The 27,887-nt window shown below is 42.0% G+C and overlaps 1 protein-coding gene across 3 annotated transcripts in view; it reads right to left on the reverse strand.

The window, feature by feature from the left end:
- Window positions 1–26,589, reverse strand: part of BEND4 (BEN domain containing 4) — a 32,964-nt gene extending 6,375 nt beyond the window's left edge. For 2 of the 3 annotated variants that reach the window (XM_032686339.1, XM_032686340.1), the window contains exons 1-4: window positions 26,186–26,589; window positions 17,481–18,047; window positions 5,212–5,303; window positions 719–959 (exon numbers count right to left, since the gene is read on the reverse strand). In XM_032686339.1, coding sequence (XP_032542230.1) covers window positions 719–959; window positions 5,212–5,303; window positions 17,481–18,047; window positions 26,186–26,549 — 1,264 coding nt within the window. In that variant the 5' untranslated portion in view covers window positions 26,550–26,589. The remainder of the gene's footprint in view (window positions 1–718; window positions 960–5,211; window positions 5,304–17,480; window positions 18,048–26,185) is intronic. The other variant, XM_032686341.1, reaches the window with a different exon arrangement.
- Window positions 26,590–27,887: the final 1,298 nt, after the last annotated feature.

A 27,887-nucleotide genomic window follows, 5' to 3' on the forward strand; every position in this document is an offset into this window, starting at 1 on the left:
CCTTTCAAACAATTTTAGGAAACGAAAGTACAGAACATCCTTCTCAATCTGTACCCTTTCCTCTATATTGTCCAATATCCTCACTCTCCGACATTGCAAAATGCTTGCAAAACTCCCCCTCCTTTTCAGGCTAAACATGGGGGAAAGTTATTCCCCAACTTTTTCAGCCAATGTTGCATCAATATACCAAAAAAGAAGTTAAATTCTTAACAACACATTTGTATACACTTTGTAGGTAATTAACCTGTAGATGTTCTTGACCCTATAAGATGTCCAAACCTATTCTGAAACTTTTTTAGCTTCTAACACCAATGATGCCTTGTGTTCTTCTACACATTAGGTTATAATTATTCCTTTGGTTATTTTTGTGTATCAGGGTTAAAAAATACCCTGATAGTTTATTATAAAAGAGTGTAATCAGGATTGTCTGGATTTGCTTCTTTGTTTAAAGTGTGTTAGTGTCATGTGGCCTTGCATTTCTCCTCTCTCAAATAAGCAGCCTTGTTTTTCCCATCCAAAACCACCCAAAAGACATATATAATACATACATACACGTATGTATGTATAAAAAGAAAGTGGAGGGTTTCTGGATGCTTGTCACCTGCCTGTAAAACCCCTTCTAGTTCTGCAACTGTCAGCCAAATGCTTCTACTGAGCCAGAGCCAATGTGGTGAAATGAGATCACATATGGTGGACACTGAGCGAAAAGATGCAGTACCTCTGAGACATGTTACTTTTACTGGATCCAGAGGACGTCTTTCAGGACCTGTCTCTCCTGACTGCACTGACCTTTTCCTTTTTCCAAGGCCGCATGAGTACTTAAGCTCATCGGTTGTGAAAACAAATCTGATGAGATAGCGCAGGAGCCGTCGTCCATCTTTCTTGGAAGAATTTACAGCCTCATCCCACTGTTTACTAGTGATGTAGACAGGGTAGTTGTTCAGCAACTGCTTACTCCCCTGGAAAAGTGAAATATTTCCATTCCTTATTTTACAAGACAAATAGGTAAAAATGTCAGTTGCAATAGAAGATATGTTTTTTAATTAGCCACAATACTGACAGTGAAACACAACCCAAAGTGAACATTGCTCTTACTGAGAAATGATTACTTTTAAAATTACATTTCCATTTTCTAGAAGTCAGATTGAGTGAGGCACAAGGAATACATTTTGAGGTGGTTATTGATAATTTCCACTTTAACAAGCGGGTTCAAAAGAGTTAAGAATCAGTGACTGGGTATATTATTTAACTATAACATTTCTTCTTAATATGTTAGAATGCATAAGAAAGGTCTTTGAAGAGCATGATCAAATGGATCATTTCATTGCAGCTGACAGTTTACTTCAGAGGTGACTCTTTTGGTCTATTTTTATAATAAATTTATTACTTCTGTAGAACACATCAGAAACTTGACAGCAGTTATGTTACTGTGAAAAATGTAAAGAAAATAAATAAAGGAACTGTGGAAACTAAAAGCTTTATTATTATTAATGAATGCTGTATTAACTCCAATTATAGCTTTACAGAAATGCCACTGTGTCAGCTGGAAAGAAGTTTTGCTTTTAACCTTCATAATTTGTGTGCTTCAACATTCCAACATTAAATGAATGCTGTGGGACTAATTATGGGGATTCCTATAATCCACACACATTTATAAGCCCTCTTAAGCCAATTGTACCTAAATTGTATTTAATTCTTGTTGCCCATAAAATGTTATAGTCCAGGATTACCCAATTAATGTAAGATGGTACTGGTAATATACTTAAAATAATTTAAGTACACAAAAACCCCAAACTACACCCTCCTAGAGACTCATTTGCTTTTACAGCTGCACCTCTTTATCGAAATGCATAAATCTAGAAGGCTAATTAGTAAACTCTTCATATAGCCCCCAGCTTAGACAGGAACTCGCAGTGAGCCACAGAAACAAGGGTCTGCTGCTCATTGAGGCAATCAACCACATGCTGCACTTGTGGGCAACCGCTGCAAAGTTCTCCTCACTTCCAGGCCTTTGATATCTCAAAGCTGTTTTAAGGACTACCCTTGCCTTCTTTCATATATTTATTATAACATCTTGGGAGACAGCTTGAGTGCATCTTTGAAGTTTCTTTCAGGTATTTGCTTTTAATTTTTTTGCAAGCTTGATACATGGAAAATTGAATTTAGTGAGGACTGTGCTAAGGGGGCCATTAGATAATCTGTATGATCTAGAGTAGCACCACCTCCCAATGGGGTTACCAGCACTGGCAGCTGAGCCTGTGTGACCGTCTGCTACTTGTTTGCCTTGCTGCAAGCTGCTGGCAAAGACAGCTATGGGCAAATCCACAACTCTGCAAAGGAAGCCAAAATATAAAGGAAGAGATGGGCTTTGACTGCTTGAGGGGCCACTCCCCCCAGAACAACTCAACACTTTATTACCTCTGAAGCTTGCAAATTCAAGCTTGTAATCCCTAAGAGAAAGACCCTTCGCCTATAGTCTAGCTCTGTTATAATTTAGGACTTTCTCTTTGCACTTCATTGTCTCCTCATAACACTGCAAAAGGGTCAGGATCAAGTCCTTCCCCTTCATTCAGGATACAAGAAGCTGCTTTAATTTTTGGCAGGTACATAAGCCCCTGGGAAGCCTAAGTCTAAAGAGCTCTGACATGAAGGAACATTACCTTCCATCCAGTCCAGCTCCTTGTCCTCTGCCAAAATGGTGAAGGGGCTGGAGAAGGAGGAAGAGCAGAGGGGCAGCATGGAAAGCTCTTTGGAGGTGTTTGTTATACTATTATGCTAAAGCAACGATGAACACAGTATCCCAGAGGGAGCTGACACAAGTACTTCCTTGGTTTGTTCCTCTACAGCAGTACACAGGACCATGTGATACTCATGTTGGTACTTATTTTTTTCAGCACCTAGCTCCTCATCCCTTTTCTATAAAGTCAATTATTTTCCTACCTTAGATTTCTGAAACCTATTTTTTTCCTATTACAAAAAGCCTCTAGTGAAGCAAGGACCATTCTTACTGATACCAGTGCAAAGTACAAGCTGCAGCTAACTCTGTCTTTCTTTTAAGCCCTGGCAGGCAGGGCTTATGCGATGCAAGCCCATTGCCCAGCGTGAGGCTCCAGGCTGGCTCGTGTGCATTAAGGATGGATGCTCATATGTGGCTTTGCTGAGCAGTAAGCTGTCCTAGAAGCTACCTCTGTGTTTATGTATATACAGCACTGATGGAAATACGGTGCAGAAAGGCACAGTGTCTACATTTCATGAGAGCTCACATTACTATTAATTGAGAAGAAGGTAATAAATTTCTTGTAACTTCCTCAGCCTCAATTTGTTTCTCCCTTATTCCCCCTGAAATTTAGGATACTTTTCCTCATTCTTCTCCAAAGGCATGATACAGTGTTATGCTACTCCGTTAAACAATTATTGGGATCCTGCTACAGACACACTTTAATTGCTTCCTCTGAAAGAACAGTACTTCTGGGCAAAACATTCTCACTAAATATATGATGTGGTTTAGTGTGTCCAGCACTCATTAATCTCAAACAAACAGAAAACCTCCCAGAAATAAAATGAGCAGACCCCGAAGGAAGAACCAAAATACAAATGCCTTCATGCTTGTATTTGTATATGATTAAGCTCACGAATAAAAGATTAATATCTATGTGTTTAATTGAAGGAAAAATTATGTCACATTGTGACAAGCTATTCCTTGTGGGATGTTACAGAACTGCCTCAGTTTTTACAGTACTTGAAAATTTTGGTTAAGAAAAAGAGCATTAAAAAATGATAAATGAATCTTTGGAATATATTTGAGTGATAACAACTAACTATATATAAATATAAATATGTATATATCAATTTGCACAGGATAAAACTGAATGGAGGAAAAAAGTGATGCACACCCTGAACTGCTGCTAAGTATCTTCAGCGAAACTTGGGTAAGTTGTACTGTGTGAGGCTTGCACTACATATCATTTATGTGCAAAGGGAGATCAGACTATACCTAAGTCTTCCCTCTTCTGATTTTGTTTCTGTGAATGGACAGTGACACATATACAAAAACATGCATAGCAAGGGTCTCAAATACAGACAGTCTAAACAAAAAAAGCCTCAACAAAACCACTTAATTTCAGGCATTTTTACAAGCCTGGATAGAAAGACACTGGAGCAAAATTAACATGAGTTACACTGGATACAACGACTCCCTGAAACAACATCTCAGCCCTGGCCATATTGATCAACATAACGGGTCTACTCTGGCCTCCAACGGGGAGGTCTGGAGACACACCATCTGTAACACTGCTGATGCTTTTGAGAAAGCAGGATCACCCTTGAGGAGAATAGACAATGCAGAAAGATTCATGCCCTGCAGAATGTACCACCTAAGGAGTCTTTCTGCTGTGCCTTTTGCAATCGGACGTGCCTATCTCGTATTGGCCTTTCTAGCCACCAGCGCGCTTGTAACAAACGTGGGTAAAGCCATCCTCAAATCTTCGTTTGTGAAACCTAGCCATGATGACACTAGAGCTGATAGAGAGACCTACACATCTATCTACCTTCTAGAGAAGGGCAGGACTTAAATGTCCTGCTTTTTACTGCACCACTTTTAAAAAGGTCACAATTACAAAAATCCCCAAACTTGGTATCAAGTACAAAATTGTTTGCACTCAACATTTTGTTTGGGATCTTTCTGAAAAGCAAGAGCTCTCCACAGACTTGCAGAAGTCTATATTTGGGTCTGTCTGCAAAATGAAGAAAACATGTATTTTAGTGTTAACCATGTCAGGGCTACACACACGTGTCTGTGTCTGTGCATGACATCTTGGTAATCCCCACACATGGGCTGCAGCCCCTGTGTACCAGTAGCTGCTGTGTGCAGTCACTGCCAGTCACCCAGCTACAGTTTTCATCAAGATAGCTCTAGCCTATATTTTTATTGAAAAAGTGATGTTTCTGAGAAACAAATTAACTGAAGCAGGGCAAGTGCAGCTGTTGCTGATGGAGGGAGTTGCATATTGCTTAGTAAAGTCATTCTAGGTTACACTAATGATTAGTCTCCTCCATTTGGGGCATTACTGAAGCTAAGAATGACAGTTTAACAATAGATTTTACATATTTTTTACAACTAAATATATTATTTCAGTGCTTATTTATTTGCCAACATGTTTTCAATGAATTTTCAAACATAAAAAGATGTAGCTTGTCTTCACTGTATACTACCTCAGTTGGATGGTCTGTTGGCTGTGGTACCATAAGCTGGTTGTGATGCTGAAGTACGGTCTTCAAATAATCTAAAACAGTCTGGCAGGGCACTGCATGAAACAAATTGCAATTATTGTATATTAGCTATATAGCACGAAATAGAACAACAGTACTAAATCAAGCAGTGTTCTTCAGGATCTGTTTTGTACATCTGGGAGATTTATTTCAAACAGGAAATACTTCTCATTTTGATTTGTGTGGGCATTTCATTTAATGAATGTACAACAGACGTATTTCCTATTTGAGATCTCTGACATTGCTTTTATTTTCTGCCCACTGGTTTTCAAAGGGTTTTTTCCTAGTTCAGAATTATAATTATTACAAATACAAATTAGGTCAGCAGTAATGATAATAAGAAAAAAATCTGTAAATACTGTAAAAAGCCCAAACCATACAAAGGAGAAAACATTTCTTGGACCTAAATAATGCACCGATTAACATGTAAATATGCTGAAATGTTTTTGAAACTACAGTCTGATTAACTATACCGAAGAGATTCAATGATTCATATACTTTAATATCTATTCCCTCCCTCCTCCCAAATTTGATATAAAACTAGGTGTTAAACAAATTGCTTTATTTCTCTTTCCCTCATCTTTCCCGTTTTCCATTCCCATCACTCTCATCCATTTCAGTAGTGGTACCAACATCCTATTCTCTTCTGTTGAGGTGAAAGGTTAATTAGGGATGATTCAATTATGGGTCTCTCTTAAGCAGATGCTGCCACAACTGTGATTAACTCTGGAGTATTTCTGAGATACAGCTCTTTTCTCCTGAGCCTGAAACACCACAGGAGAGTTACATAAAAACTTACACAAGTCAGTCATAATGTTGCAATAGTGTCTAAGGTCCCTTATCGCTCTCACACTTTGTATGGATTGTTTTTGTAAAATATTCAGACTTAATCATAGTTTCAGCTAAAAACCCAGAAGAAATTTTTTTTATTATTATTATTTCTTGTCATTCAGCCTTTATGCCTGGAAAAATGTGGTGATTTGGGCTTTCTCTCGAGCTAGCAATCTGAAAGACAGCATTGAAATAGCTGAGAATGTCCAAGCAAAACAGATTCTTTACTGAGGGCTAAGTGGTGTTACATCCAGCAGTGTGTGTGGCAGGATAGTCCACCCTGAACAGACCTAAAATCCAATAATGCATACTATGCAGGCCATCATGCAAACTACCATGCCAGTTCAGCTGGCAGTTCAGCTGCCAGGGTGCTGTCTTGGTGTTAAATTATGCTAAGACCATCCTGGTTCACCAGACTTTGAATATACATCCTTTTTTTGAAACAAGATGTGACAGATAAGCTAGCCTGTGACCTTGTAAGTCTGTGACTACCGGTCCATCCCTTCGTAACTATAAAAGCCCAGTCCAAACTTCCTTATGGCAGATTCTTCCACATAGTTCCTTGAAGTGTGGAGGTTGTCCCGTGAAGCAGGGATGCCTCTTCATTGTTACTCCCCAGGGGTTAAGAGAAAGAGAGAGATCTGCCTGCTGTCTCGTATGGTGAGTTATATCAATCTCTACTTAATGACTGTTTCTTTTGCTAGCTTCAATACAATAGCTTTAATATAATTGTTTTGTTACAGTGCACTATATAACTTTGTTATATACTACTCTACTAATAGATTTTTTAGCTTTTACACTGTGTAGTAAATAATTCTGATTAAGATCTTTCATCTGTTCACCCGTTTGTTAATTTATCATAATAAATAATTCATTTATATAAATATATCTGTTTTGCCATCATTAAAACCCGGGGGACAAAGTGGTTTAATCATACCTCTATAACTCCTTTATATTTAAACGGTTAACACAATCCGAGGCTAAGATAGGATTCAGCTGCACCTAAACTCTTCCCTGAGAAGGAGTTTAGAAAGCAAGAGAGTCCTTTCTGCACCTCAAGACTCACTGGCAAGGCTTTGCTTCTTAAAACTTTGTCTAAGGGTTCCACTCTCCCGTGACAGTGTGCATACAGAAGCCATGCCAAGTGCCTGATATGACGAATAAATTCCTGTTATTGCACCCCACACTGACTTCTCTGTAATGTGACCCACCAGTGTATTTACTCCTGTTGCTGATTTTTCACACAGTAAGTAATTTCACTGCAGGCTATCCAAAGATACGTTTACCTGTGTTCTTCCAAAGGGATGAGGCACAAGTGAGATGACAGGAAATTATTTAACCTGTTGTGTCCCCAGCAGATGAAGTACAGCTCTGCTTTAACTGTATGCTACTGATAAAATGCCTTCTCATTACCAGTGAGAAACACAAAAGTACTAAAACCTAGACAAAGCTTATAAAACCCTCTATCTTCATAAAAGCATTAATGTTTTGGCCACAAAACTGTATGATTTTTTTATCACTGTAGTGACTTGAGGATGCTGAACATTTTTGACTTGTAACGCCATTGCACAGCACAGTTTGCTGTTGGTACAAAAACCTCAGCCTTTCAAACACCAGGTGCTATTTTCAAATCCAGATTTCTTGGACTGCCATATTAACTGAAGCCTAAAAGAAGTCACAAAGAGGGGAGCACGAGGTGGAAACTCAAAGCTTTGGTTTTGTTACTGAGATACAGTCCCTCTTATGGCTCTGCAAATATTCTCTATTTCCTCCAAACCCTGCAGCAAACATAACTTTGTAAGAGCCTGGGGCTCCCAACTGTGAAGATGAATAATCATTTAAATGTACTAGCTTATTAATTTTGTTTATCTTTATCTTTGATGTGGTCTCTAGAGTTAACAAGATCATAATCCCAAGAGCTGATCTCTTATGCACGTTTCCACTTAGCACCAACATCACTAACAAGGATCTGCACCTACTGTAACCAAGGGGAAAGACACCAATGTTGAAATAACACTGGCTTGTTATGGTTTAGTAGAAAGACTACGGGGAGGCAGTAATTTTCCTGCCCTTCCTCAACCTGAGGAAGTAATTTTCCTTCCTCAACCTTTTTGCCACTGGAAGTGGAAAAGTAAGCTGGCCTGCAGCAAGTGAAAGAGTAAGGTCTTAGCAGGAGCTAAAGGGTGAGGAGGAGGGGCTACAGGGCACTTGGCATGCTGGGGAAGGCTGGTCTTGCCAAGATGCTAAGCAGGACGTGTAAGAGGTGGCAGGTATTTGCTGTTTATTGATCCAAGTTTAAAGACTCCATTGGCATTATAGGCATCTGTATGTTGTAACAAGTGCTTATTTGACATAGCTTGTTACAGCTTTCTCGGCAGAGTATCCTAATTTCTAGTACATAGTTGAACAGTGAGTGTGGTGGCCACCAAATGTGCCGATGACAAAAGCCAGGCTGTGATATCTCGGCCTGAGCTGCCACACAGCACAGCGACTCCCTGGACTAAATCCTTCTTGCACCAGACAGCATCAGCGGGTAAAACACAGTACAACCCAAGTCATCATCTCCCAGTGATGCAGTTTCTATCCTCAGCTCGTTGTTACAGCGTGTACTGTTTCACCCTCAGGAACATAAACTTTATTTCAAGTCTGCATTTTGTTTTTTTTTCTTTCAATTGGGTTTATAAAGTATTTGGAAAAATAAATGGAAAATGCCTGTTGCTTGTTACATGCTTATAGTTGGTGGTGAAGTAATTTATTCATCTTCTCTTTGCTAAGCTCAACACTGACATTCCCAAGGTGCTGAGCTCCTGCTAAAAGCAGTCCCTATGCCAGCTTACATGCTGGTACAGCTGAAGGCCATGGTGGCCCTTTTGGCCATGCTATGCATCAATACTCAGGCAGAAAATCACTGTGTCATCCAAAAGCCTTTCTCAGTGTACATTTCTCAGGGGCTGAAACCAAGTAGAGTGATGTTCTCTGTGCCTCAATACATGATAATCAGCACTGTGATTGGCCAAGTCTGTCACTTCTCATCTTCCTCATCCACTGCTACCTCTGCACTGCTTGCAAGCTGTGAGCAATGACTGTGTGCTTTCTTTCATGGATTAAAGTATTAAAAGCATGGGCTGTGAACAGGTTCACAAAAATTTCCTCCAGAAATTCGATTGCGTTGTGGCAATTTCCCAGATACAAATATATCTGTATTTTTAAATCACTTTTTGTAATATGATGTAACACCCTGAATATCTGCAATACCCTCATCAACTGAAGTTTTTGTCTCATCAAAATCATAATTTGGCCTGGTACTAACGGCATTATTCCCTTTTAGTACTCTATTAATTGAAGCTGGCATCAGCTGTGCAATTAGTTAGTCTGGGCTCAATATCAGGCCAACAAACCCACAATCATAAAGAACATCTCCTATGTCCTTTAAAAAAAACCCCAGACAGTATTCGCATCTTTTGGTCTTCTGTAGCATCCCAAATATTCCAAAACATATTGTTCCTGAAGGGAGTTGTCCAAACCTTGCAATTTTGAAAACATCACACTTTGGTAGCAGATGCCTAGTTCTTTTGGTAATAAGTCGATGTGCACTAAAGGGAAGAAAAGCTGGTGTGCCCAAGCAGCTATCCCTTCCCGGCAGCCCATGCTGCAGCTCTCTTGGCAATGACATCTCTGTTCTTGAACCACTCTGTCCTATAACCTGGGCTGGAATCCACATCTCTTTATAATTTTCAACAAGTCTGGCAATTCTGGCTCTGATTAACAAGCTCTTCAGCTGTCCCCCCATTGGGAGGGAGTTGGGACAGACAGCTGAGACTGCAGTCCCACACGAAGCTGCTGGTGAATGTGTGCTAACACCCAGAGTTACGATGAAAATGGAAAATATTTCTACCTGCTTACCATCATCATTATATTGGTGTGACTGCATTATTTTACTCTTCACAAGTACCAAAACAGAAAAACTCAATGAGCAGTTCCATATTATTGATAAAACCTATTTCCATCTGATAATGGTCCAATACTGTTATTAGCATGCCATATTTTTCCTTAATTTTGCCAGGAAAAGAAAGCCTTCTCAAGACAGTGCTCCAGGTTTAATTGTTATTATTAATTTGCCACTGATCCTAACTTCTGCTTTTTACTCATCACCATCAACTTCCCTCTAATCTATCTGTTATGTTTCTAACTGTTCCTTCATTTTCCCTCTAAGCTGGTTGTTTTTGTAACCAGTATGAAACTTTTCCTTCTAGATAGTCTTTTGGGGCCTTCAATAACATGCTTTTAATGTTTCCCAGTTATTGCCCGCTCTTTTTTCTTTTTAACCTTTGGCTCTAATAATTGTTTCCAACTTTTATGAAGTGCCAAGAACATCTTTATTATTGGTTTGGGCTGGGGTTTTGCTCATTATAAATGTTACTGTGCAACATCACTTGCATTGGTATCTGTCAAAATGAGGGCTCTCATTTATCATCCCCAAAATGTGGCCTCCCAGTGTAAAACACTCCAGGGCTGCTCATATTGCCAAAGCACAGCACTGTCAAGAGATGCTTAGGCTTGCTGTAAATAAGGTACATCTCCAAGGTAAATAAAGTGTATCTCTGACCTCTCCCACAGCATCAGACAGGCCTAGTGAGAATGGATGGCTCACCCCCAGCTTGGCAGTATGTCTGCCTGTGGTGGCTTCAGCCCCATAAACAGACAGTATGAAATCTGGTTATTCTGTTCACTAATGAGATTTTGTGCTCTGTAGCCAACACTGGCTAGTATTCCTCCTGGTGTTTTGCAGAAGACGAATCCCTTAGCACTTAAGACAATTTACCTCTGACTTGCCAGGAGGAGGAGAATTGGGAAGGGTGTACATTTACATCCACCCCGCTCAGGCCAGCAGCTGTTAGTTACGACTGGCTCAGCACTGCAATGTGTCCTCCTTTGCTTGACCTTGAGCGATGCTTCTCTCCGAGTTCATTCCAGGGCATTTCTAAATTGATGCTCAACTGTCAAAAAGATGTAACAAATGACAGGGAACGTGCTGACGAACTACATGGCTGTGTGAATTTCTTACAACATTAATGGAGATGCCTTCTCTGCCCGGGATTTGGACAAGTGTACACGGCTCAGATTATTTTAGCTCATACGGTTTTTTATTTCAATAGTCAGCTGAAAGCCAGCGAAACCTGGATGGTCCATGAAGACAAGTTGTTGAGCTGGAAAAACAACAAGGGGCAAGGAGAGATGGGGGTTAGGATCTCTGGAGGAACTGATCTCAGTGCTCAAGACCTTACAAATTTGGATGTTTGTGACTGGATGGTAAAATAAAAGCAGCAACCATTTGTAGTGAGAGTAGACAGGAGAAATCAAAATAATCAACATTATGTATAGAAGGGTGTTCAAGATTTCCTAAAATGACCTACATGCCTGCCAAAAACAGGGAAGTGAGAAAAAATTCTAGCAAACATCAGATTACTTTTAAAATCCCTCTCAGTAGTGTTTTCCATGTGGAGTGGAAAAATATTTAATTTCTATTAATCCGCATCTAAAAGGCCACTGGAGTTTTAATTTTAATTTTCTTTAATTTCTTCCAGAAATAAAAATGTTCCCCTTCCATACGCCTCTAGGATGCACATCTCTGCCTAAACAAGAGCCAAAAAGAGATAAAGCAAGGCAGCTGTGCATCTCTCATTTAAGTGATGCTGTCACATGCTCATGTGGCTTTTACTTTTGTCTATGCTCCCTCACTTTCTTCACTCATTAGAAGGTACTCCTTCTTATGCTCCCTTTGAGCTCTGAAGTCTTCCCTGCTGAAGGGATATTGCCTGTAAAAACCCCTCTACAATACACTTCCACCGCTGATAACTAACAAGGAAATCAAGGAGTCCCCAGTGAGTAGGGACAGCCGTTTGAGTCACTAAAATGCCAAATGCTGACCTGCAAAGGGCAAACTCAAGTTGAAATTGGGGAGTTCATCCTTGCCAGGTTGAACTGCAGCTCCCCACAAAACTCCCACCAGCTCCTGCTCCCCAAGGAAGGCTAAGAAATCTGACCTCCCAAATTCTCATGAGTTTGTACCCAGAAGCATGGAGAAAACAGATAAATAAAGCCCTGGTCTGCTGAAATTATATATCTCAGTAAGTTTTTGTATTCAGGCAGGTTTAGTAAAGTAAGCCAGCACCCACAAGCAGCAAAGCTGTGCTGTAAATTCAAAGGGGTTCTTGTGCCAAAGACTGGGTGACTGTGCTCGAGGCTCTCTCTTCTCACAGTAACTTCACACTTTGAAGCTGAACAGCAGAACAAGGCCACAGATCAGACCAAAACATCCAGAACATCAAGGGAAACCAAAGAAGTGGTTAAATGTGAACATCAAGAAAAAGGACCAAAAAAAAGGACATGAAAAAGTGTTCATCATAACCCTTGATGGCTGCTTTATCTATGCTGTGGCTGTAGTAGGCTCTTTGGAAATATGATGCTCTGAAAGTATAAAGGGGACCGGATTTCTAGGGAAAAGTAATATCTTTTATTAGATCATCCAATAGTCAGGAAAAAGAGTCAAGCCTTGGGCACACAAAACCTCCTGGAAAACTTGGCTGACTTTTTCAATTACATTGATATTAATTCTACCTGTAAAACCCGCTTTGCTTTGGCTACTTGCAGCCACCCTGAATGCTGTCTCTACAGGTGATCAGCTCCCTACATTTGAGGATGGTTTCCACCCCCACCCTTCTGCTGTTTACTGTAGTATGTTCTGCTGCTGGGCTAACGAGGTAAGAATAATCACTGCCTCGTTGTGCTTCATCTTATTTATACCTTTTCACTACTTTCAGACTGGTTTGTCTAAAACCATGCAGCAAAGCTGGGAGCACCAGAAGACAAACCCTCACTCATGATTTTGGGCCTTTCCTTTAACCACCTGGAAATGTTTTCTTCCTTTTAGGTCAAAAACTGCAAGAAAATCATGCTGACAATAACAAAGAAGTGCTTAATATCCTGATATATTAGATGGTCTAAATCCAGGTCTTACATGCAGTTCCACAAATAAGTCTTTAATTTCACTACTGAGAATGTATCACAGCCCTAATAATTTCTATACAGAGGCAAAAGATTAGGAGACACTTTTATCCTTGTATAGATGGATTAATTTGCTCTGTTCTTGATGGTCGCAAAAACCTTAAAGAGCCAACGATAACCTTGCCAAACTCCTTCCAGAAATCATCTAATGATAATTGCAAAACAAGAAAAAATAAGACACTAAATGAAAATGTTTCTCTTCAATTGAACTGAAACCTGGAAATGTTTGGTTAATGATTTTCCCTAAAAAAATATATTGGGGAAACTGAAAAAGAAGTCATATTGCTCCAAAACCCAAGAACTGAAATATGATTTTTTTCTTCATTTATTCAGTAGCTGGAACAATTAAGATTTCACACAAATTTAAGTATTATTTCAGTCAAATCATATTTTTTGAGAAAAAAAACCCTTGACCCATGCAACAACCAAAATATATGCAATATTTTACCCATGTAATTGTTTTTCTCCAGTGGTGATCTCCAAAGAGTGATGCTAGGCTATAGGCAAAAAGATCCTACAGAACTGGAGGGCTTCTACAGCAACAGGGCAGAGTCCTGAAAAGTGAAAAATCTTATTTTCCATGTCCAAAAGCTACAGGAAGATATGTCTTCTGTAATATTTGTTAAAAAAGAGAAAAAGTCATTGCCTTTACATCTGCTGAGGAAACACTCTTCTTCTCAGTAGCGTCTTTGTGAGCCTTGCTCTGCAGAACTAGAGGCAGAGATGTATAGCGGTAACTATTTTTAGATCGCAAACTCTCATGGATTTTAAAAGGGCTTTTGCATATGGAAAGTAAAAAAAAGAAATGCAAAGTATTTCAGGAAAAGGATAAAATGATTCATATTATACACCATAAGGGAGGGGTTGGTGCTTTTATAGTCTGTTGAGAGGGTTGCTAGTGGGAGCCTCAGCGACCATGGGGACAGCACAGTCCACATCACCACCGCCCCAGAGGGTCTCCTGCCAGCCTCATCGAGCAGCTCTGGCCCAGTTCCCCCAAGGATGAGAAAGAAACCACTATGTAAAAAATATCCTACTCTTTTGGTGGCTTGGTGGAGACAGTATGGCAGCCTTCATGCCCATCTAGCTGCCTCCTCAGTTGCTTCTGCACTGCACTCATCGCCTTCCCTGGCCCTTTGGATGCCCAGCATGAGGTGGACAAATTCACAGGGAAGAAAGTTTGTCTTCCATCATGACTTTGATAGATGTGGGAAACACTCTGCAGGGGGCTTTCTGGCTCCCTCCTGAGGCATGCAACATCTTGATGGGCAAAGAAAAAAAGGGCTCAGAGAATGAGTGTATTTACACACAGAGTTGGGCATTTCAAGTAACAGAAAAATTTCTGTCAGCTTTTTTGGTAGTAGAAGCTCACTGGAACAAAATCAGCACTAGACACAAAAATAATTAGACATTGCCTTTAGTTGATTTTTGATTAACTTTGCTCAGTGGTGGCTGTGGGACTGCCTGAGGAGCTCAAATCTCTGTCCTACCACATAGCAAAATCTGAGGCAGCTTCTGTGGCTCTTACTGCTTCTCCAAACATGAGTCACTTCAGATCTATCTGTATGTCACCCAGACAGCAACAGATGCATCTGATGATGATTATTTGTTGGCAGATGAAGTCCTACGTCCTTGCACATTTACTTTATCTTTGTCTGCTTCCTTTGATACACTGTTAACAAGGGGTTTCATTACTCCCAGGGCGTGTAAAATGACTATGATTATGCATGGTTATTGCTTTTAAAGGAGATGAAGGGTAACTATGATGACCCAGGTAAATAATGGCTGCTTAACTCAGGATTAATCCTAGCAAAATACAGGTGATCACAATGGGATTCAATTGACTAAGAACTAAAGAACATGAATATAATTAATGCCAATCAAAATAGTCTTATGGAAAGTAGATCTTGTCAGACTAACCTGATCGTCATTCTTTGATGAGATTATAGATTCACTTGAAAAAGCTGGGTTGAACAATATAAGACACCTAGGCTCCTTAAGGGTATTTAACTTACTACCATGAGTTAGCTGATTGCAAAAGGAGCAACACACAACATCAGTAGACTAGAACATATATAGATTAGGAACTTGCTACTGACAACTCAAGTATTTGTCATTGCGGAAATCATCATTAATAGATGTGTTTCTAGAAAGGTTCAACAGGGTCTAACAACCTCATTACCGTTCAGCATTTCTAACCAGGACACAAAGTTAATTTAAAAAGAATAAAAAAATATCTGGATGATAACAGAAATGGAAGAATTGGCAAGCAGTGGGCAAGCAGGGCAGACAGAACAAACTGGAACACTTAGTACACGAATACCGCCAAATACAAAGTACACACATCTAGGAAGAAATGTGCACAGAACGGGAAGCTCAGCAGCATGACCAATAGTCAACTGACCAGGGCAACCACGGGTAGGAGCAAAGAGACTATTCACTGTTGATCAGGCAGATAGGACTGTGTTGTACGCATTTCCAGCGCCCAAATTTTAAAGAAACGATCAAAAGGGGAGAAAAGAACTGCAAAGAAGTATTCAACTCATTTGAGGAGTTTCAAGAAGCTCTGTTTGCTTTGTTTATCTAAAATGGAAATTAAGTCAGTTTTCAGTCTGTAAGTACCTTCAATCAGAAGAAGTACCAAGACTTAGAGAGCACTTAATTTAGTGGAGCAAAGTATAAAAGTCAATGGCTAGAAGCTGATTTCAGGTAGTCAGTCAGATGGGGAAGAAGGCACATATTTTCACCAGTGTAATTAAGCACTGGAACCAAGTGTCAGGGTAAGAGGTGAAACTGCTGCTTACCAGTGTCTTTAACTCAGGACAGGAGGCCTTCTGGCATACTACTTGAGTCAAATGTAAATTATGCTTTAGTCAAAGTCAAAAAGATTACCGCATTCAGTACTGCATTCAGACTGAATGAAAGCTGTAGGTCAGATTACAGATCCTAAATTATCATTTTTGGTCTTACACACCTGAAGCTAGGATGCAGCAGGACTTGAAGTGCACACAATTCCCTTTGTCATGCAGTGTTTCCAGATGATGTACTAATCACTACTGAAACCAGCGAGAGTGCATGTGTTATGGTAACTCTAGATTTTGGGAGGGGTGAGGGAATTACTCTAAATTTTGGGTTTTCTCTGCACTGAACAATGCTTCTTATGGGATTTGTCTACACCCCTATGGACCAATGCCCAAAAGAAAAACACAATGTGATATAAATAATGCATAATACATCACTGATAGTTGGGGAGAAGAATTATGAAGACTGCTGCTTGCTTTTTGCTCAGATTTTTCAACTGCCCCTCCATACTGGGGCAGTAGTTGGTTACTGCCTTCTTTCTGCATAGTTAGCAGATTTCAAGTATTTTCTCTCTTACAGCCCATGCTATATTACATGTTTTTCTGCCATTTAGAGATTAGTTCATTTAATTTTGCATGGATCTACCCTAAATACCTCAAATTCAGGTAGCAAAGGTGCAGTTCTCTAGTGTATACACGTCAGAAGTGTGTTGTATGCTTCTTTTCTTTGTTAAATTCCAATTTGCTTTTAGTATCGCTATTTGAGGTGTATTTTCGCCTGTGCTGAAAGTTGAGAAGATATGGGTCCAAGATACTTTGCTCTTATCCAATACCACTCGTCAAGTATCTTGACACATCTTAACAGTGAGAAGTCCTACGTTTAAAGGGCAAGAGAAGCTTTTTGCATAGGGGGTTTCTATTAGATTGGGTGTTTCTGTCTTCTTCCTCTCTCTCTCTCCCAGTGTCATGCAGGTAGTGCTGAACTGGAAAAATTGTTGTTGAGCTTTTTTATTAGGTTTTATTTGAAGATGAATGGGAGGAGATGTATTAATCCTTCTGACTAAGCTAACAGCAATTTAAGAGATACTATTCAAGTTAAAAGCCAAATTTATTTCAGGTAAAAGTATGGATGTACCTTTGAATAGTTTCCTTAAGTAACCAAAAAAAAGAGGCCCAAAAGGGAATTAGTCTTATAAGCTGCAATGTTACTTAAAGAACAAGACAGATAATGAGTTATAAAAGCATATGTTTGAAATTACTGTGACAAATCACCTGATATGTGGAATTTGAGATTCCAAGTACATCCCTGAACACAGCTCACTAGTCTATGATTCAAGGTTTATAGGGATGAGTATCAGCAGACAATTTTCCACTCGGCACAGATATAGGAATTTTGGCTGGAGACAAATTCCAGTGTTTGAAATGACATAAAAAATGACTAGAACTTGCAACAAACTATTACCCAAACTATTTTAATCACCGATTGGCAACATTATATGGCAAGAGATTATTTACCTGGAATGCTCTCCAACTTTCTACGAAGTTCCTCATTTTCTTGTTGCAATGAAATTACCTCCTGTTCTAGCTCTTGACACCGAGGGCAGTAACCTTCCTCTTCTTCCTCCTCTTCCTCCTCTGGAAGTGTAGAAGACGATGGATGGCCATGAGATTCCGATGTTGCTGGAGATGTCCATCCACCTAAAGTGTGTACTGGAGAGGTTGAAAGTGGATCCACATCTGCCAAATGGCTAAAATCACTTATTGATGAGGTGTTCTGAGAAGGGAAGCTCCCAGAAAGCAAATAGTTCTGAAGGGAATCAGTAAAAACTCTCAGAAAGGCTGAGGTTTGTTGTTTCTTTTGCATATACTGCATCTCTATGTCTAAAATGTCTGACGTCTGACTATGGACCATTTTCCCAAGCTGACATTGCTCTTGTCTTTCACTATAATTTGGGGTTTCCTGCTTTATACAAGAAATCATGGACTGAGAGTGATTGTTGTCCAGTAGTTTTCCACCACAATTTAAGAGACTTAGAACTCGGCTGCATTGTTGGGCAAAGGCATCCAGAATCATTCGACTCTCTGCAACAAAAGAAAACATGAATCACAGAAACCTAATGCAAAAGGTTATGCCAGGCAGTAGCAGTTAGATGAATGTACACAACCGTCTACAGTAGCATGCATTTTATTTCTGAACACATTAAAATTATGGCTTCTGCTTTAATACTTCTGCAACACTGTGATTTAAAACAATCCTGACTTTGTTTCTATTTTGAGAGTGCCCTTGTGCCCTTGCTGTTAATCATGCATTGTGATGATAGACACAGCTTAGTGCCATCTTCTTTCAGAGGGATTAAGTCAGGAAAATGGGGAAGAAAACACAAATTCCATCCAATTTGCTACAAGTAAAATTTCAAGTAAGTACTTTTCTGAAAGTCTATTTCAAAATGCTGGAGAGCATTGTCTGTACATATTTGCAGGACTTTGCACCACATTTTCATCCTCTGTCCTGTTCCTCTCCAACAAGGCTTCCAAGCTTTGTTTTTATTCCTTTTCGGTTTTGCTGCAGTTGTTTGACATTGACACTTCACACAACCCACACCCAATTCTATGGACTTTGCTTCTGTTCCTTATGCTTTAGGTTCCAGATACGTTCAAGAACAATCCAAAACCCCGTGTGATAAGCAAAAAACCCTCTTCTTAAATAAAGCAAAGACATCAAATGTACAACATGAAGCTCCTCTGGTCAGAGGAGGAATTTTTTCTGTCCTGCTGACCTCCTATGAGTTTGTGGGCAGGCCAGTATCACACAGTGGGCAGCACTGGAGACAGCAGCTCAGCTCTGGAAGTGGGATAAGGATGCTGTACCTAGTCAACCTTACCTCTAATGACAGGAGCAACAGCAGCTACAAGCTAAACCCACATAGTAGGATGATCTATTTCTGCAATGTCTATGTATATAGCTCAAGTCACTGTAACGTTTCTTGGACTCAGAAAGAAAATGACCAAGACATATGTGACATAACCTGTTAGGTTCCCCAATAAAAATAATGTCTTTTAAATTTTTTTTAGCTTATTCATAGCTGAGTTCCTCTAGGTGTCTAAACAGATGTAACTAACATTTTGCATATGAAAAAAAAGATTGGTGGGTTAAAGTGCTGCCAATTTTGGAGAGCACTTCTCAGGCAGCCTTGACTTTTAGAAAGTGATAAATGCATTTACTTTTGAAACCTGCCACAGATGCATAAGACTAAGCACCCCAGACCTTAATTTATCTTAACTTCATCAGTAGAGACGAAAACATAGCCTCATCACACTGATAACACATAAATAACAGAAACATTCAGAATTCAGGCCTTTAAGAGGTGGCACTTCTCACAGTACTTCTTCACAATCCAGAAGATACACTGTCTTGTGGAAAATCTACTTCACACTGAGGTTAGTACAGCTGGCCTGAAGAATATTTGAAACAACACTAATTTGCATTTGCACCATCTTCCAGATCTCTGCAAAGAGGACACGGCTGAAGCAGCATACAAATGCTTTCAGTCTTGAACACAGTCAGAGGAGTCCTCCCTGGCACAAAACCCGAGGATGTGATCTCCTGAGGACTAAGAACAGTGATGTGAGGTGGACAGAGGAAGCCCAAGCCCAGTGCTGGGTCATGAGGCTGCCCAAGGCCAAGCAGGGATTGCCCAGTAGCATGTGAAGGACTGGACTGGCCCTAAGGCCACTTTAAGCGTCCTTGCAGTCAGCCTCCTGTGCTAAAGAGCCATAACACATCCCTGTAAATGGGCTCAGATGAACCAGGGCAGATTTCTCCAACACACCTTTGGTGCAAAGGATGCAACACCCTCTGTCCACACTACAAATTCCAAGGAGCCGAAATGCACAGGCACTGCCACTCCCTTTGCAAGTGGGTGCCAGTAAGGTGCCAGGTGCTCTGTAGCCTCCATACCTGCTGTCTCTCCCTCTCTTTTTCTGCACTAACGTAAGGCCAGCTGTCTTTAACTCTTACAATGCAAATAGCACAACAGATGTAATATAAATTAGAAAACGGAACCCCAGTGACATGGCAGCTTTCTAGCTGGGATCTGATAAACCAAAGGAAAATCAAGAAACAGAAGCATCACTAACAATCTCAAGTTGTGCTTTCTTTGCCTTATTTCTTCCCACATTTCCCTTTAAAATTATTACAGGATGATATCGATTGGAACTTTGCAATCCTACTACAGAACAGTTTTTTCATTAATTTTAATCCTATAATCTGATTCCGGACCTAAAATTGTATTTCCTGTTTGTATTTTAATCATTATTGTCCCTGTTGACAAAACAGTTACTCGTTCTTTGCATATCCTTGTTACGAGGGGACAAAATATGAATGAAACAATAGAAAAGGGATTAGAATAATATAAGAGATGTTATTCTACTATTATGGTTTCTCCTAAAAACCAGCAAAAAGTAACCTGACATTCAAAATACTAGTTTTGAAGAATGCTATAATACACACTGACATCAGTAAAGACGAAATTAATTATTAGTTTTGTTGTAAAATGTAATGCATTAGGCACATTCCCTGTGATAATGGCTTAAAATGTAACTGAAATTTTATACAGAAATGACAGTATTGATTTAGTCTTCAGTTCAGTATCAGATCTACTAGAAAGACACAATAACAGTAATTACTGGTTTTTTTTTCTTAACTTCATCCCATACTCAAAGACATAAAAATGAGAGTCATGACAAAGCAGGGCTAGGTCACACATGTTTTTTTTGTGGGTACCACTGGGCAGCAACAGTGAGGGATGCTCTCAGCACACATTCTGGAAACATCTGGCTCTGTGCTGAAGTGGGTAGCACTTTGAAGTGACTTCTACACCAGTTATAGTGCATGCACCCACAGTTTGAACAACTCTAAATGAGAATGATAACTACAGTTATTTTTGTGATGGAGAAAAAATAAAAACAAATGCTGCCCATTTAGCATATATTGTAGAAATTGGGATTTCAGCTTTTACAGACTGATTGTAATTAGAAATGCAAGCACTGTGCAACATCTAATCACTTAAGAAATGACAAAAAGTTGTTTTTATGTGATTACTACTGAATAAACACCAATATATAATTCTTAATTGAGTTAATGTAATGTATGTATTTTCTATGAAAGTAGGATTCTATTGAAATCATTGCACTGGACTAAAACAGGGTAAACAGTTTATTACAGCCTTATTGTGATATTCCTTTTCCTTATTACCATGTTCATCAACCATGTAATTCTAATGTCCCAGGCCCCACAGTCTTTAGTTTTACAGAGCAGAACTTCTATTGACTTTAACTAGACATTTGCCTGGACCTGCTGGATAAGGCCCATAAAAGCACTAAGAGAGCAGGGATTAAATTGCTGAAAGTATAAGTATTCATAACTAGATTATTTGAGACTACAAGCAACCAGAAGATACATATGGCAAATCAGGTATCAACTCCCAGATACAGCATTCATCTTTACATCTTTTTCTCATTGATGCTGAACTACGGGAGCCTCTTAGCTATTCAACTGCCAGACTGAAAACAGGGTTTAGTAAGAGCAAATGTCTGAAACTCAACCTGATGACTTACACTAATGCATCAGAAAAGATGTCTGGAAAAATTGGCAGGTATAACTTCAGCTTTTCCTACACCTAAGTATCTCTTCAATACTTAAACCAGACAGCTTTATTAATAAAGCATTGTGTTTGGTCTCAATGGCTCTGGATTCAAGTTGTGGCTTTTCCACAGTTTCCTTGGTATCCTTGGGCAGCTGGTTTAAAAAGTCATCTTCGTAACTATTGAGTGGCTATGAATACCATACATTCTTCCCTGCAGGGAATGTATTCATTGTTATTTAATTTTCAGCAAGATTGTGAAGTCCAGGTTCCTTAGCAGTTTCAATCATCTCACTCTTCACCTTAAAGTGATTCAGCCCTCTCACCTGATTATTTGCACTTCTTGATTTGATTATAATCATATTTTTATTAACTGAGATCCTGGGGCAGCAGCCTTGTACACCCCAAAGTAGGCTTTATCTAAACATAGAGACTTTATCATTATGTTTTTAGATATGACCACTGCTGTAAATATCTACTCTTGGGTCACAAAACTGAGACCATTTGACACCTCTCATGACTATGTGATGCTCTCTTGGGCATTTTGCATAAAGATCACTGAGACAGTCTGGCCATTTCAGTACTGATCTGACAGACCTACTTCCAGATGAGGGCTCCCAGCTCCTCAGTTAAGGCCAAAACAAGGATCTTCACCTTTGCTGTTCACTTAACAAGCTGGTTTTCTATCTTGGTAGGACAGAGCTTTATTAACTGGTCATGTTAAATATGCCAGGTTGCTGGCACTGGTAATACCTCTAAGACAGCTCTGCTCTTCCTTCTCTACTTTCTATGAAAGTCCACCTTAAATTTTAAGCCCCAATGTAAGGTCCACATCATGCTTTCCTAAGGAAGATGAGTTTCTTTGGTGGATTACGATACTATTTAACGTACATGCTACCGAAGACAAAGGTACACATTGTCTTCACAGCAGGAAAATAATAAGAATAAAGAATTAATGTTTCATGTAAGAAAATGGGGCTTTGAATGCATCCATATGTGTGGCTCACAGCAGCAGCAGCGGTCAGAGTAACCACTATTCACTAGAGGAGAGAGAAGGGTTGTGTTGCAGTGCAGCATTTCTCGTAGCAAGATGACATTTCTCATGCATGATTTTTCCCTAGATGATGGGACCTCAAGCTAGATTTTTCTTTGCTGTGGCACTGGGTGGAGAATACCTGCTTTTCCTCCTTTCCGTCTTCCTGCAGTTCTGATGAAGTCTGGAAGTGAGGGTAGTCTCTTAGAGAGGGACTGAGGAAGAAACCAGTCACTCTTGGCAAGAGCTGTAACCATTAGGAAAAGCTGCAAAAATATGGAAGCATCCTTACTTGTGGCTGTGTTTGAGGTGCCTGCTCCGGAAAGCAAACTTGGAGCTCTGAATCTCATGGGGCCAGAAATGCCATGGCTGAAGATTAAGAATCAACTGCGCTAAGTGTTTAAGTTGCTGGCACAGTTAGGCATGCCAGTAATGGTGTTTTACTAGCCATATTGCTCACTGTTGCCTGCACTGGTGAAGAGTATCAGCAAAAAGATCTCTGAAATTGAAGTGAAATGGGTGTCCCTACAAAACCATGACCTACAGCACTCCACTCCTTAATTCAAGTGTTTACATGCCAAGTGCCAGGGATAAGCTAATGGGAAAACTGTACAAGTCATAGATGGTGACTGCCTTGTGGAGAATGGACATGCAGCTGGACACCTGCTAAGAAAAGGACCTGTCCCTCCCTACAACACCCACAGCTTGAGATGAACCTCTGGCTAAGAGGTGTTCTGGGCCTCTGCCCCTTGCTCCTGTGGGAAACTCGGAGATGCCGGGCAAAGTGCAGTGACCATGCATGGAGCACATGCAAATGGTCCCACTCCTCAGGGGCAAAACCCCAGCTTTGCCTTCCGAGAGGCATCTTGGGCTACTAAATTGGCTCACACATTTGTTAAGAGGATTTCAAGGCTCTGGTCAATGTGAGTACTTCACACACATACAGCTCTGGAGTCCCAACTAGCTCCTTGCTCAGCTTACCAACACTATGTCTCCTCCAACAAAAGGTGCGTAGTATTACTCCATCGCCAAGCAGGAAGGATCAGTGCATAGCTCAGGAAAGCATCCTTACCTCTGGGATTACAATACCCAGGAGGTCTAAACCTTGTCTCTTGCTTTATAGAATCACAGAATATTTTGGGTTGGAAGGGACCTTCAAGTTCATTTATTTCCAAACACTCTGCCATGGGCAGGGACAACTCCCACTAGACCAGGTTACTCAGAGTCCCATCCAGCCTGGCCTTGAACACTGCCAGGGATGGGGCATCCATGATTCTGGGCAACCTGTTCCAGTACCTCATCACCCTCACAGTAAAGAATTTTTTCCCATATATCTAACCTAAATTTCCCCTTTGAGGCCATTACTCCTTGTCCTATCCCTACAGTTCTTCTTCAAGAGTCCCTCTCTGGTTTCCTTGTGGGTCCTCTTCAAATGCTAGAAGGCTGCTGTGAGGTCTCCATGCAGGCTTCTCTTCTCCAGGCTTAATAACCCCAACTTTCTCAGCCTGTCTTCACAGAGGAGGTGCTCTAGTCACCTTACCTTCGTGGGCCACCTCTGGTAACAACTATCAGCCTCTGGTGAGAACTTGTACAAAATCCCACTTCTGCACACTGTAACAAGTTTTTTGGTTTGTTTTCTCCTGTGCTGTTTCTCTTGGTACTTAAGTCTGAGCAAAGGGTATGTTGGGACCCATTTAGGAACCTAAAGTAAAAGTAAAGCCTGAATGTGCAGATGAAGGGGCAGGGACTTCAAAGAACTTCAGTGCACAAATGGCAGTTCCTCAACTATCTCCTTCTTTAGCACAGGACTGAATCAATGACAAACTCTGCAGTCCGCTCTAGTGCCTGGTTAGTACAATGTACACAGGCAGAAGAGAGTCCAAACTTCTGCTCACCAAAGCCTAGAGGGCTTTGCTGTGAATATGGTGTTGTATATCATCTACCAGACAGCTGAATGTTTTCCATGGTGTAATCTGCTTTTGTAAAGAAATGTAGGTGTTACATTTATCATCACTGTTTTGATTGTGAGCCACACAGAATACCCAAGTACCACCACTTGGGCATTTCAAGAAGTAGTTTCATGAAAAAGATGACCTTCTGCCACAGATCACAGAACTATGCGTCAGAGACGTGAATTTTCAGGCTAATCTATTCAAGTATTAAACTTTTTTGGTAAAGTACTTGAATTATTTGTAACAAGACATGATAAATTCCTCCAGTACACGGCTGCTTCTAAGTGAAAACAGGCATTAAAACATAGCCATATATCCTATTAACTAGCGCATCTCCCTGTTTAGTAAGGAAATGTCATCACATTTGTTACAAAGGCAAACAGCAACATACCAAAACAGGATCCAATTTTTCTAAATAAATAAATCAATGATGTGTCAAAAATTAACAGATGAGTTAATATACCCAATGTTATCAAAACCAGATGGTGCTTCATAATATTCATCCTGTTCAGTCAAACCCTGAATATATTCTGGACCATCAGTATATAAAATAGGATGCTGCTATTTGTGATGGCAAACAAAAGCAATCATGCCTGCCAAGCACATACTATAACAGGCAGCATTTCAGCTCTGCTAGACAGAAAGTAATTAGAATGCTTTTAATGTCCAAAAGAATGATGCTGATAGGCTGCCACAGATGTGTAGATTTATGAATATTTATATGGTGGTTTATAGCTGACACTTTTATCAGTTGAAGAAGATAAAATATCTGCCTGACTCAAAAGCTTGACAGTCAGGTTAATAAAATCTCATTAAAGAGAATGACCTATGCAATTATATAGGATTTATTGTAATTCATTTTTGATTGTACTCTGCTTAAAGATGCAATTTCCCATTTCCTGATGCCAAATTTAGGTTGCATATCAAGATCTACGTGGTTTTTAACTCCAAGCCATCACTAGAAGAAAGATACACGTTCAGCATCACGGTATCTTACACCTTTGAAGGAAAAAATAAAAATAATTTGATCTCCTGTTCCTCGCTGCATCTTACGAAAACGATGCAGGCAAGCAGCCGATCTATTTTCTTTCTGTTAAAATCACCACCTCTCCATCAGCAGCCTCTCCATTACCAGCAGCTCCTCCGGCAGCCGGCCCCAGTCTGCCGCCCTCCCCGGCGGAGCGGCCGTCCCGGGGCTCCCCCCGCCTGTCCGCCCCCCGCCCCGCCGGCAGCGGTGACAGCAGCGCTCCCTCCCGCAGGTGCGCACGGCCGGCGGCGCCCGCCCTGCCAAGTCCTGCGCGGCTGTGGCACAGCCCTCACCGCGACCCTTCCCCGCCCGCCCCGGGAACTTCAGCCGATGCCCGACCGACGGGCGGACACAGCCGCCCGTCCCGCGCCCCCCGCACCCAGCCCCGGGGCGCCCGGCGCCGCCAGCCCCCAGTCGAGGGACCCAGCGGGGGTCAGCCCGCCGCCGGCCGCCCGGGAGAGGGGTGTGCGCGTCGGGGAAAGGGGAGCCCGCAGCCCCCATCCCGCTCCTGCCTGCTGCAAAGTGCCCCGCGAAGTTGCGCGGCGGAGGAGAGGAGTTGCGGGTACCTGCGCTCAGCTCCGCGCCGCCGCCCCCCGCCGCCGCCGGGCAGGGGCCGTAGCGGCCCGAGGAGCTCGGGGCCGGCGGCGGCGGGCGGGGGTGACCCTGGGCAGCGCCGGGGGCGGCGGCGGGGCGGGCGGGCCCGTTGGGGAAGGGGCCGTGCGACGCGTAGGGCAGCGGCTCGGCGGCGTGCGGGAAGGGCTGCCCCGCTCCGCGCCCGCGGGGCACCTCCACCATGGTGGGTCTCTCATAGCGCTTGGCCAGCGCCGCCCGCTTCCCGGGGAAGGTCTTCAGGACGCTGTAGGGGCCCCGCTGCTTGTAGATTTTGGGGGTGCTGGGCCCCTCCTCCGCCGGCTGCATCTCCTCCTCCATCCTCCGCCGCCTCCCCCGGCGCGGCGCGGCCCCGCTCCAGGGCTGTGTCTGCCGCCGCCGCGGCTCGTCTCTGTGGCACGGCGGAGCCCCGGCGCGGCGGGGCGCCGGCCTGATTGACAGGCGGCCGCGCCAATGCCTGGAGGGAGACGGGCGGCGACCGGCAAGTGTTTAGGGTAATGTCTGCTAATGGCAGCGGGGTGGGAGGCGGGCGCTGGCGGGGCAGCCGCCGCCCCCGGGCCCCCTCCGCGGGGCAGGTGAGCCGCAGAGGGGGGGGCGAGCGGCCGCGGAGCCCTTCCAGCTCTGCTCGGCATCGCCCGGCTCGGCACGGCTGGGCCGCGGGGAACGGCCCCGCTCCGCCCCGCCGAGCGCCGGCCGCCGCAAAAACTTTGTGTCCCCTTGGCCGGGCGCGGAGCCCCGCCGCCCGGCCGGCCATCCCTCCCTTTCTCCCTCCCTCCCTTCCTCTCCCCGCACGGAGCGAGCCGCGGGCCCGCCTCCACAGTTATTAGGGGTGAAATAAATAATGCCATAAATAAAAGTATTTGGGAGTCCAGGACCTGTCAGAGTTGATTAGGGCACAGAGGACGTTTTCTTTCTCATTATGCAAAAGCATTTCATGGCGAAATAAAAGAGGTTTCGCTGTAACTCATGCATGTCAGATTTCCAGGAATCCGGGAGATTAATCACATTTAACATTATTTGCAACGCCCAGTTCACACCCCCAACCCCCACCCCCCGCTTTTTGGAAACTGCTTAAATGGGGCTGACGCGTGGGGCGCAGGCTGGTCCCTCTCCCTCCGCGCCCGCTCCCCCCCCACCGCCTGCCCGGGCCCTTTCGGGGACAGTTAAGAAATAATGAAACGCTGGTGAAAGACAGGAGGAGAATGAGATGCCATCGAGAGACGTTTCTGAGAAATGGTGGAGATCTGGGTGAGATGGGAGACAGCTGAAACCAAATGATATGTTGAAGAAAAATAAATGATAACAAACCGCTTGCTTGCTCTCCCTATTCTTTTCTGCAAGACAATTTTATATTTTGCATTAACATTTTCCTTCTTCTGTTCCACTTCTCGCCTGCTTCTGTTGCTATAATTTATCAGGATTACAATAAAGCCTTTGGCTTGTGGAAGTAAAATTACAGAACACCTTAGCTGTATTTAAGTGGTGGATGGGAAATCATTCCTCTGTCATGACATGGAGTTTCAGCTACTTATTGTGGTCATCACTCTCCCATTTCAGCTTTATTTATTTAGTCAGAGTCTGGCTTGCTGGAAATGAAAAGCGAACCTTCTTTATTGACGTAATTAACTCCTGCGGTCTTCAGCCCATCTACAGCAGAAA

The sequence above is a fragment of the Chiroxiphia lanceolata genome, chromosome 4, assembly GCF_009829145.1.
Source record: "Chiroxiphia lanceolata isolate bChiLan1 chromosome 4, bChiLan1.pri, whole genome shotgun sequence".
Classification (NCBI taxonomy): domain Eukaryota; kingdom Metazoa; phylum Chordata; class Aves; order Passeriformes; family Pipridae; genus Chiroxiphia; species Chiroxiphia lanceolata.